At 30.7% G+C, this 13,413-nt stretch overlaps 1 protein-coding gene across 6 annotated transcripts in view; it reads right to left on the reverse strand.

The window, feature by feature from the left end:
• Positions 1-1,255: 1,255 nt before the first annotated feature.
• GRIK2 (glutamate ionotropic receptor kainate type subunit 2) overlaps positions 1,256-13,413 on the reverse strand; it is a 642,913-nt gene continuing 630,755 nt past the window's right edge. For 5 of the 6 annotated variants that reach the window (XM_082475143.1, XM_082475138.1, XM_082475141.1 and 2 more), the window contains one exon: positions 1,256-2,967. In XM_082475143.1, coding sequence (XP_082331269.1) covers positions 2,803-2,967 — 165 coding nt within the window. In that variant the 3' untranslated portion in view covers positions 1,256-2,802. Of the gene's footprint in view, positions 2,968-6,947; positions 7,035-13,413 lie in introns of all 6 variants that reach the window. The other variant, XM_082475144.1, reaches the window with a different exon arrangement.

The raw sequence follows: 13,413 nt of genomic DNA on the forward strand, positions 1-13,413 counted from the left end.
GATAGGGTTACTTAACTGTGAAATACAATGAATATAAATCCTTGATGCTTTCATCTGGTTAGGGTTATTTAATTATGGCATGTGTAAATATACCCCCTCAGTGTTCCACACTGGCTAGAGTTATTTATTTGTGGTATATGTGTCTCCATTGATTACCTGAAGTCATCAGGTTACATTGTCGACTAGAATAGGCATTCTCTTCCTCTTCTTTTTATAATTTGAGTGTTAGATACTGGAGAATAATCTTACTCCAATATATTGCCTTTCCAGAGAGAGGAGACATTCTTTTACTGGTTGAAATTATTTTGAAAGTAATCAAGATTTTATTAAAATTAAGAATAGTACTTCATATACGCACAAGCACCCAATGAGTAGGGCAGTATCTGTTTTGGCAATAACGCAGGAACCTTTTAGGAAATGGATAAATATTACACATCATTTATATGTTCTAAACTACCTTTGGAGTTAAAATACAGCAGGTTTTTAAATACTTTTTGAAATTTGTTAACTTAATACTTAAATAAAATTACTATCAAATCATACCAAAGATCTAAATAGTTATTTCCTATTTAAAAATAATTAAAGTTGTTTAATATAATGAAGAACTGAATTTAGATGTGCTTTAAAATCTGATTAGAATCTGATTGAGTAAAAGCTTAATATTGACCAAAATCTAAACATTTTTATAAGCTATGTTATTTGAGGTTATTTACCACTAAAAAAAAAAAAAAAAACAATGCTGAGATTTGTAGCAGTGAATTATATAACTCCCTAATGTTAAATTTTGGGACAGAATGAAGTTTTTTGTGTTTTTTTTTTTTAACTTATTGTTGATATTGAGCCTATCTTTTCCTCTCCCTTCATCGAATTATATTATCAATGCACAATGAATTCTTAAATTGGACATCAGTTGAACTTCAAATATAATATCAGCAATCACTATACAGTCTCACACAACCCTATTGACATAGTCAATATCCACTCACAGAAGAGGTAAGATCATGACTATAGCCTCTAGAACTGCTAGTTTTCTCATTTGAACTGGCCTAAACCTGAAGATTACATTTTATATCCCAGTCCAGCTTTTCTTACATCTGAATAGCTCATGGCCTGAGCTTTTTTCTTCTTTTCTCCAGGTAGTTGGGAAGTGGCCATCCTTGATGACCTGGAAGGATTCAGGAAGTATACTTCCCTTCATGCAAGGAGCATATTATGTATTCCTTTACCCATACAAGAGAAAAATGAAAGTCAAAGATGAAAGTAAAATGGACATAATTTTAATGATTTTTTTAAATTTTGTGCATTGGATTCAAACAGCAAACTGTGTGCACTCAACTGTTATCACAATGTTGTCAAGAGTTCTGTGTCTTTTACCATTTTACACACAATTGTTCGTTACAGTATGTTATCAGCCTCGTGGAAACCAGGGGTGTGGCATGGTAAGCAGTGGTGGTAGTGCACCTAGCTTTTATATTATCTAACTTGAAAATATTTCTCTTCTATGATTCCTTTTTTTCTTGATAAAAATAGTTTTCACCAAACGTTGGTGGTGCACACGCACTACCATTCATGCTTGACATCACACCCCTGACAGGAACGCATGTTCTTATTTTGTTGATAAAAAGTATTACAAAAATTTCCATACAAAAACTATTTTCATAGAAATCTTGCATTTCCACAAATAAACCTGAACATTTTTTTGAAAAAAACTGCTCAAGAATTTTGTTCATTTAACATTGTGACTGTATTGATAAATGCAGTCCACGTCAAAGTTCACCACACGTACTTTTCTTTAGATGACCAGTCCCCTTTATCCTTTCACTGAGATCTGCCCAGGCTCCATCAAGTTCATTTATAGCAGGAAGGAGGGTTTGGATTAACATATCTGAATGTTAGAATGAAAGTTTCAGTCTTCCACAGAACTATCAACACTCAGCCCTCTTTTACAACTTAAGACAAAGATTGCAAAACATCATCCTTTGTGATTCAGAATCTCTGAACCAACTGTTGCTTTTTTTCTTGGTGTGGGAGTGGGGAAAGGGTGTCTGGGGAATAGGTAGGGATTTGATAGAGTTACATGTTAAATCTCCTGCCATGGTGAATATAAGAGAAAACATTATTTCCTTGGTAATTGACATTTCTATCTCAATCAGTGACACAGACTGTCGAAAAAACAAAAAGAAAGAAAAAGAAAGAAAAACACTGATGAAGATCTGCTTCATATTCCACTTGCCATGAAAGTCAGATTTGTTTTGCATTACATTTTTATCACATCTTATAAACACGTATTGTCAATTCAGATGATCATTATACTGAGTAGTTGGGGGCTAGTAACATCACTACCCTCTTATCTGGATGTTCAGAAGACTGTATTGTTTCTTGCAACACTACAGTTTTTGCTGATTCCAAGTATTTTTATTCTTAATGATTTTTTTACCTCGTTACCCTTGGGGCAATTATGCTCCATCTCCTGGCAACAGTTGGGCCTCAAAAGGAACCTGTAATTTCTTACTGAACTGCATTTGAAACCAGCCACAAATGCGTATGTAACGTTCACTCAGAAGAAGGGAGGAACCCATGATAAACAGTTTAACCCCGTGTAACTTGGTTCTCCATGATGCCTGTAACTCAAGTCTGATCATTGCAACTGCTTAGATCACAGAGTCTCTAGTTCATAGACACAGCGGCATGAGGTAACTCATTTTATTTTGCACAGGTTGCATATTTCCACAGGAAACATTCTCGCTAAATTGTTTGGAAAAACAGACGACAGTTTGTGCTTGGGTGTTTGGCCTCCCAGCTTTATGCCATGGTTTCTTTACCTGGCAACCTTCTGTCGTTAAATGTGTGCATGTTGATAACTTCTTCTGTTTTCACGATAACTGGGGCCTGTGGCTTGTGTTTTAACCGACGCTGGCACTTCAGGGACATCCTCAATTCCTCTACCATGGCACTACAGAAGGACCTCTACAGAATAACACAGAAAACGAAATATTACAAAACAGATCAATGGCAACAGTCCTGAAACAATATTAAAATCATTCTCAAAGACTTGTCAACATAGCAGCCTTGAAGTTTTGAAAAACTCCATTATGAAAATTATAACAAATTATTACAATTTTAACATACAAATCATGATAATTAAAATATTTTATCAAAGTGGGCAAGTTTAAAGAAAATCTCCACCAGATAGTGAAGTGAGCTGCCAACTAGGAATGCATACATTACATATATGTTGAATAAGATTTTCAGATATAAAATTAACATTATAAGATATAAATCGACCTTAAAATTTAAATATAAGCACATATACACAAATCGGTTACCAGAAATCCATTTTTGCTATTTTAAGAAATTAGAAAAAAATGAACTGGTTTTTAGATCACAACATGAGATATGAAAATTTTCTTTAAACGTGGATTCTTCATCGTGCATTTCATAACAGAACAAAAATAGTACTCACACATTTAGACATAAAATATGGAAAATAATTTCTGCTATTCATTGTATCGTTTTGTGATTCTGCCTATAAAACTATCGATGATGATTACAAACATATGAGCTAATCATGAAATGACATTGTATCACATTAAAAATCCATGCACACATATTAACTTCTTTGTCACCATCAGCTTGATAACTGAGAGCTGATAAATAATTTATTCCATGGAGAAAAAAATGACCCTATACATAATTTATTTTTTAATTCCTGTTTTATTGGCAATAGATTTGCCAGAAATTCTGTATATCTGGGGCTCATTATTACACACTCCTCAAATTCCTACTACAGAGTCAAAACGTGAAACAAAAATTTGTTAGTCTCCCTCCCCAGCTAATTGAGATACGTGTGTTAGGTACATATAACCATGAACCATTTTCACATTGTTGTTGACATTCAGATGGTCTAAGATTTAGGCTCTTTCTGTGCAAGAACTAAAAATGTGGACAACAACTAAAAATGTGGACAAGTACGAAAAATTTACAAAATTCCAAAAAGTGATATGAAAACATAATGAAATAAACCTAATTAAATATACATGTGAAGACTTATTTTTTTGCTTTTGGTATTGCTTCTTTGTTGTGTATCAGCTTAGGCTAATTCCAAAATAATACAGGATAAAAATATTTAATACCATATACGTGCCTTATATTTTAAAAAAATACTTTGTATACATCACCTCTGTGACACAACTAATACTGAATTAAGTTGGGCATCTGTACAACAGAGAAAACGGATTCAGAGAAAGGATAAGTCACTTTCTGCAGCTCACACCTACACCTCCAGCAAGATATTCTGATACCAAATTTTGTGATTTTTGACCCTGCCCTAATAACTTCTTGTACATTCCTTGCTACATTCTCATTTTTCTGTTATGGATTCCTGAACAGTTTCCTTAGTGATCTTCCCAACTCTATGATTAGGCCATTCTCAAAAAACTCGCAATTATCAGATAATCTACTGTTTTAAACACCGGTTATTAATAGTATTTTTTTGTCCAAGAAACAGGTGAAATCCAATTCTCCTCTTTTTTCCATCATGACCTCTCTGAGTCAGCTCTACCTCATCTCTCCCCCCAACCTTTTCCTTTTTTCTCTACATACACCCTTCTCTTTGGACCTCCAAGTTTTTTCTACTTTGCTTCTCCTTGCTCTGTTACCCAGCAGAGTTCCTTCATCTTTCACATCAATCCAGCTTTATCCCTTACCTCCGGACATGACTCAAATTTTAACTTATTCAGGAATCACTTTCCAATTGACCAGACTCATTATTTTCACTCAATTCAGTATTTTTCACTCATTATCATGTTTCTCTGTCTGGCCTCTAGGTGTATGCATCCGTCTCACTGAATTGTAAAGAGCAGAGGTTAAGTGCTCATGGCACTGACTTGTACACACATATTCTTTAAATGTTGACTGAATTTACAATAGCCATACATGACCCTAACATTTTAATTATTTTTTTAACAATGTTGCTAATTCAATTGCTTAAAAAAAGCTTAAAAAAGATTTTTTTCAGAAGCTTAGTAAAATGCGTTGTGTACAAGTGATCTAATTAATCAGATAAAACTTTAATAACATTAAATTAGTAAAAATATTAATTTATTAGTACTTGTAATGGGAGATGATTATGTGCTACACATGAATTCCCCATTAACTATGGAGTTATTTCTATGTCTTATTTATTATGTGTTAAATAATACAGTTCCGAAATTCATGAATTCTATTTCTATTAAAGGATCTATATGACACCTGACAGCCAGTATAGGGACACAGTGTTTCTTGTTGCTTAATACCTACTATTAGATGTACTTATTAAGAACATGATGATAATGATGATGAAGATGGTGATGATGACAACACTGTAGAAATGGAAAAATCTGACTCCAAAAGAGGGAGGAATACATAGTCTTGAGGTAACTTAGTCTTGGTTCTCTGTTGAAACATTTAACAGAAGAATTGATTAGATAATGCAACAAGGTCAGAACTTGATGCCATCGACACTTTAAAATGTTATAGGATGTGGCTAATGCTGAATTGTTTGAAATAAGCCTTCATTTAAAACAAATAAATTTTCTAAATGTTAAATAATTTATAACACTGTCTTTGGCAAGCTGAATTTTTAGACATTTTGATTATACTAATTTTAAAAAGTGATAGACTAGAAATATTGTTTTATCCATAGTAAGACAGTGATCTAAACAACTGATTTTCTTAGAAAAAAAAATCTTCTAAATATACATACCCATTCAGCTATGAAATGACTCAATTTTATTTCCAGTAAGTTAAAAAGTAAACTGTATTAATAGCCTATACTTAACTTCAGACTACAAATAAAGACATTTAAACTCTTTTAAGCAATTTTATGTAATATAAATTTTATAATGCGGATTAACATAAAACATAGGTAAAATCCCTGCCCCAAAGATCACAATACTTTTATCTTTTATAATTTAAAGTTATCTTAAGTAAATTATACTTACAAATTTAGAAACTCTGAAAATTATAAACATGTAACCCCACCATTACTATTTTAGGCTTTCTCTATTTTACAAAGCCATTAGAAAGTGAAAATTTTAATCAAGAAACCTTTAAGCAATCAGTAGCCTTGATTATATAATGTCATTTATCACTTTTGTTAATTTTTTCTCTGAATAAGCTGAATTTTGCCAGTTCTTTTTTGATCTATCAATGTAAGTTTACCTAAAAAATAGTTTTATCTTAGGTTCTAATAAAGTCACCATAAGACAATAGGTTTTTTTCTCACTTGTATAATATTTCTAATCCTTCACAAAACTATGAAAACCTTTAGATTTGAGCAAGAGTTTGGAATCAACAAGACAAATTTTAAAAATTTAATGATACCATAAAGTACAGTTCACTTGTGGCATTAGGGCAAGTACATATTCTTTTCTCTTTTTAAAGCTTTAGAATGTAAATTCCATATCTTGATCTATGTAAGAATCTAAAGTTGAAACTGTAGAGATGATTGTGAAATATAGTTGTTTCCCTGTGTTGTATGTTGCCAAAAAATTACTACTTCTGATTTTTAAAGTTCTAACTTGTTGTCATTTGATAGAGACAAATTATCTTTCCTACTTCATATCATGATCAGAATTTTTTAAAACATCTTTTTTACTGAACTATGAAATAAGGTTTTAAAAAACCCAAATGCGCTTGACAGGAAATTTCCTGGGTTATAATGAAGAAGAAAAGAGATGAGGAGGAGGGAGAAGGGGAAGAAGAAAGAATGAAAGAGAGAGAGGAAGGAAGGGAGGGAGGGAGGGAGAGAAAGAAAACTACCATGCTTTTCATATTACTTCTTAGAGATAGAAACACACGAATTGTGTCATTAAATAAAGTTTCTTAGGGTGAAAACAACAACAAAAATGTTTCTGCACAATATAACAGACTACAAAAAGAAAAAAGAAAGGTGCAAAGATACTAACCATGATTAAAAACCTCTTTTAGTAAGTTTCAAAAGTTTACTAAACAGTGTCTGGATGGTAGGGTGGCACTAACCAAATAGAAGATTCCTGAAAATGAAAATTTAAATCTTTGAGCTGTTAGCATGTATAATTGCATTTAAATTATTAAACTCATTAGAAAATTCACTATGTTTAATGAGGCAACCTGTATTTACACATCTCTAATTGAAACAATGAAGGTCTGGAAACCTTAAAAATATGAATTTGGCTATATATACATTGCCTTTTAAACAAGCTATTTTCTTTTTAAATTTTAAGTATAAGACAACACATAAATAGTCTGCAGATAAATGTTCTCAAGAATATCATTCTTGGTGTAATAGAATAATTTATTCTTAATAGCTTAACTTTCTAATTTATAGATATGTTTATATGATAACATGATGTGACAGCACTTTGAGAAGTACATAAATTTTTTTAATATTAGAAATCTAGTTGTAAACATGCTCCACATTGAACACTGATATATTTAAATTTCATTTTTAAGTTAAAACCTTCATATTTAGCAATGTCTTTTTTTAAAAAAAACAGCCACTGATGAAAAATAACCAGTTTAATTTTTTTAACTTTGAAGCTCATCACTTTCATGTTGAATATATAGTCATTTATCAATTGAAAGAGAAATAATCATAAATATTACATGCTACTATCAGGTCTCTATTTAGTATATATTTTTTAAGGAGGAAACTATTTTATACATCTTGCTGTCCTATTCTTTGATGGTATAAAATTAACTAAATCATATTCCAATAATCATTCAGAATAATTTCCAACCATTTTTGCATACAGTTTCTATTTGAAGCCCTATTAAAACATCTTTAAGCTGCTTCTAACAGATTTTGTGGTGCAATGTCCTAATATGTACTAGCGTATATCAACCAAACTGTTTTGTTTTGTTTGTCATTTAAATTATTTAACTGATTACGGATACCTCGTTCATTCTCAGACATTTTCTAATTAATTTCTGATGCTGTAGGCCATTTGACCAAGAATTCCAGATCACATGTAGTAGAGACAAGTCCAAACAGTCACTGTAATTAATCCCTGCAGAAAATTATTCCACATTAGATAATAATTAAATTAACTAAATAATAACTAAAAGGAAATAAAAAGTATATTGGATGTAATATGCAATATTTTATATAAATGTTGGTGCATTGAATGGGGAAGATAAATGTCATTTAACATGGCCCGTTCCTTTTGATTTGTACTCTTTAATTGGCAGTCTTTTAAAAATATCAAATAGCTAATGCCATACATCAGAAGTATGAATTTACCTAAGGCTATATGAATGTAACAGTGAAGCAATGAGAGATGAAAAATGACTAGTTAAGAAGACACTCATGTCAAAAATATATTTATATAGCAACTTTGATCTTGACATTCAGTTTTAGAGCAGCTCTCTTTTTAAAAAACTTATATTACTTAGATAAGCTGTGCAGTCAGACAGGTATGCATATAACTGGTAACCGAGCTGAAAGAGGAACACTATTCTCTTGACTTCCATTCTGTAAGTGTGTTATTATATTAGCCTGCCTCATTAACAGTGATTTGAATTTCAGCTGAGCCTTCTACCTGGACACTGCTCTTAATAAATGGTAATTTTTTGAACACTAAATAATACATCAGACAGAAAAAAATTATGGGGCTAAATTATTTTTTCTCAATAGATAAAATGACAAAGCATCCTACTCTTTAGCCTGGATTATTTTACAATGATGATAAACATAACCAAAGATTAAAATATTCTCAGAAACCTTAACTCTTACAGAAACAGTTACTGAATATCATTATATTGCATTTTGCAAATACAGTGAGACAGAGAAAAACGGGGCATCATTACACATTTTCACACTTTCCCTACTTGAGCCAGAAATATCAATATATAAGGTCTGACAAGCTTCAACACCACTTTAGTTGATACAGCTGTGAAATCAATTTTAAGAAAAAGCAGTGTTAATCATATTCTTGCTAGCAGTCATAATAATAACAATTTTTCAACAAAAAGTATATAACATCCAAATAACTAATGCTTAATTCCAGGAGAGCTCTCTTTCCTTTAAGGTACAGCAGTTAAAATGTAACAGCTTTATAAATAAAAATAATAATTATATTATAACAACAACTGCTTAATATATGCCAGACACATGCAAAAAACTATGTATATAAACTATATTAATTTCAAAAACATTTTCATTTATGGTGTATTTGTAACCCATTCATTTATTTATTTTAAAAGATTTATAGAAAAAGTTAAGTAATTTTATCCAAGGTTGAACATACTTGAAGAATGATCCCAAGTCTTTTTTATTTCAAAACTCATGCTTAACGTCCAGGAAAGTGAAATGACTGTACAGGGCTCATGATCAAAGCCCATAATCTGTTTATCTAATTCAAACTCCTACTGCACACATTTTGTCAACACAACATCAGAGAGAAAAACTGTCAAGAAAAATAGTTAAATATTCTACCTCCACTTTGTGTAGTGTGATATAGTGTAAATAGAGTTAGTCTAGGCATCTTTGACCTTGGGAAACACACTTGACCCTTGAGATACTTATCCTCATCTGCACAATATGGATAATAATCTTTGCATAGTTCTCAGAGTAACTTCGTGCTCAAATGAGATATTACACTTTAAAAATTCTAAAGCCAGTTATGAAAATCAGCTACAATCTTATTTTAAAACATTATTTATGGGCATAAAAAGAGGATGAGTTATCATAAATGAATGACTTAAAAATCTTTTTGCTGATTTGCAACTACTTGCAACTACTTAGTGAGTAAAATGAAGAGTAGCATCTCATTTTGAAGTATGATTTTATATTTATATGTAAAATCATTTTTAAGACCCATCCAGTTAGTCCCTATGTAGGTTATTAGTGGACGTTGAGAGATACTCTGCTCTCAGAGAAAGGCAGTAACATAAAAACAATACAAAATGCACTATTTTTCCAAAGTTTATTTGCAACTTTTAACTTCTAAATATTGGCATGCTTCATAGCTAAATTTTATTATATTAAAAATGTACTCAGAACTTTAACTTCTGAACAGCTAAATGCAGTTAAAATTCCATACATTAAATTAAAATTCCATATATTAAATTAAAATCCCATATATGAAAAGCACAAATATACTGTGGTTTGTAAATAGGCATTATTTGGAAAATGTAAATATTGGAATAAAATCTTTACTGATGATTTATGACAATGTTTGCATTCCTAAATCTTATCCAATAAATGATTTCTTTTACAAAGCATTACTCCTGTTAGAACTAATTCTTCAGCATTCTGGAAGCAATTTCTGCATAAGGATCTGTGAACAACTTCTTTTCATTCTTCTGGTTCCAGGAAATACAGATTCAGCCAGTTTTGAAAAGGGTTTTCCTTGTGAATAACCTTTCACCCAGAATCTCTAGTCTTGCAGGTTTTTTTTTTTTTAACACCTTTATTGGAGTATAATTGCTTTACAATGGTGTGTTAGTTTCTGCTTTATAACAAAGTGAATCAGCTATATATATATATATATATATATATATATATATATATCCCCATATCTCCTCCCTCTTGTGTCTCCCTCCCACCCTCCTTATCCCTCTAGGTGGTCACAAAGCACCGAGCTGATCTCCCTGTGCTATGTGGCTGCTTCCCACTAGCTATCTATTTTACATTTGGTAGTGTATATGTGTCCATATCACTCTCTTACTTCGTCCCAGCTTACCCTTCCCCCTCCCCATGTCCTCAAGTCCATTCTCTACATCTGCGTCTTTATTCCTGTCCTGCTCCTACATTCATCAGAACCTTTTTTTTTTTTTTTAGAGTCCATATATAAGTGTCCACCGACAAATGAATGGATAAAGAAGATGTGGCACATATATACAGTGGAATGTTAGCCATAAAAAGAAACGAAATTGAGTTATTTGTAGTGAGGTGGATGGACCTAGAGTCTGTCACACAGGGTGAAGTAAGTCTTGCAGGTTTAAACTAAGCCACTCTGATTTTCTTCTTATTCCTCAGATTGCATTGTTTCATTTATTTGTTCCTCTACTGTGAGTTACAACTGCCTTTTACATTTGTTATTCAACTATACACTGAAGAATATTCTATGTGTCCTCAAATTTTTTTTTTAGTTTTCAGTGATGGGAAATTATTGTATTATTTAGAGATTATCTTCAATAAGATTTACCAGTGTTCTATAATACAAACAACTATGTAGACTACAATGGACTATATCCTGAAAAACAGCCATACTAAGTAGTTCTTAAAATGTACTTCAATCATCTTAGAGGGAGGTTAGAACAAAAAATATGTATCCAAGTCAGGACACATAGCTTAGAAATTCAATATCTGAGCAATAATTTTTATATTTTTATTTCTCAGACATATTTACTACATTTTGTTTATACTTAAGTAATAAGAAAGGGAATATTTTGTCATTAAGTTTTTCATATCAAGAAACTCAAAGATTCATGTTCAACCTGATGTTCAATAAGAAACAATTTGTACAGGCAAATTCATTTTCAATTACATGGAAAAGAAAGTATTTCTATACACATATCAGATAAAAACAAAAGATCCAACTATGTAAATTATATTGCTACTTTTGCAGGAAATCAAGAGGGCAGAATTATTTATACCTTTTAAAAGAAGACATATTCAAATATGTAAGAAATGATGAATAATTCCCAAAAATTAATAAACCATAATTATGTCATAAAATATTTTTATAAAAATTAAAATTATTACAATCATTTATAACTCATGCTTACAAAACCAATGTATAATCATAAAGATGATATATTTCCAGAGAAAATAAAATTCTATATATTAAGCAGCTTTTTTTCAGTTATAAGTAAGATTTAGAAGGTGAACACAGGACCTTTCAAACAAATCCATGTAACCTGAAATGCTCTAATTGCCTAAAATGTACAGCAGTTTCTTGGATTGCTTACTGAATAAACCTTAAGTAGTAATATTTTTAAAACCAGGGAAAAGTTAAGGCAAAAAGAAAATCAATTAGAAAATGCACATGTTTGTTGGATACTTTTTCAGATACATTCAGAAAAGAAAAGCATTTTGAGTATCTTTCCAAATGGTCAGGTTATACTGTGAAAACTATCAAAAAATAAATACCTATTTAGTTTACAAGTCTGAATAAATGAAAAGCAATATATCCTTGATGCATTAATATTTGCATCAAAATTAAAACCATTAAGTATTTTAAAAATTGTAATACACCATCTTGTGGTTATTGGAAAGTAATGCAATTTACAATTTTGGGATTTTTATAAGGTCTACGTATTTCAGCATTATCTTCTGTTTTCAGTTTTAACCTACCCTCATTTAAAAATATTACATTCTTATACTACTCTTAGTTATCAAAATACTTGGACATATAACAACATTATAGTCATTAAGACCTATTTGTTCCATTAATATCTTACAAAATATGTGCTATGAGACATTTTATTTTCATCTTTAAATAATAATAATAATTATCACTAATTTTATCATCATCATCATCATTGGAGGTAAGACTTGACATGGTAATATATTAGTTATTCATAAATTTTAAACAAAAACCTCATTTTCAACTAGACTGTGTGTATATTTTATCTGCCTGCCTATTCAGATAAAGATAGAAAATTTAATTTGCTCTTTTACAAAATACTAGAATATTATAAATTAAAGAAAGAAAAAAGAAAATGGAGAAAGAGAAGGGAAAAGAGATGATAAAGTATTTTGGGGCTGGAATCGTGAATAATAAATCCTGCTTACCTCCAACGCATAAATACAATTCATTTCATGTTTGGTTCTCAATAAATAATTGTTGAGTAAATGAATAATTTTAGAAATGTTTACTTTGTTTTTAAAATCTAAAAAATTTCAGTTAAAGACACAATTATAAGTATAAGCTGTGAATTTCTGTATGTTTTCATGCAGATCTTATAATAAAATCTAGGAATATTTCACAGGTAATTTTAATAAATTAAGTAAGGTATTAAACAAACCATATAGCCCAACAAAATAAAATCTTTTTCTCAGGAAAAATGAAAGAGAATTGAGCCCAAGAACCTAATTTATCACAATAAATAAAATGGATCATTTCTAATAAACCCATTATTATTTACTTTATAAACATAGTTCTTTTGAATTGTATGGAAAAATAGTTCTTTTTTATTCTTTATGATAGACTTTTCTAAATAGGTTACTGGAATCAACTTCATTATTTAATAGATAGAGAGAGAGAAAAAAAGAGAGAAAAGGAAGGAAGGGAGGAACAGAAAGAAAGAAAGAAAGAAAGAAAGAAAGGAAGAAAGAAAGAAAGAAAGAAAGAAAGAAAGAAAGAAAGAAAGAAAGGGAGAAAGAAAGAAAGGGAGAAAGAAAGAAAGGGAGAAAGAAAGAAAGAAAGAAAGAAAGAAAGAAAG

The sequence above is a fragment of the Balaenoptera physalus genome (genome assembly GCF_965194825.1).
Source record: "Balaenoptera physalus genome assembly, chromosome: 9".
Classification (NCBI taxonomy): domain Eukaryota; kingdom Metazoa; phylum Chordata; class Mammalia; order Artiodactyla; family Balaenopteridae; genus Balaenoptera; species Balaenoptera physalus.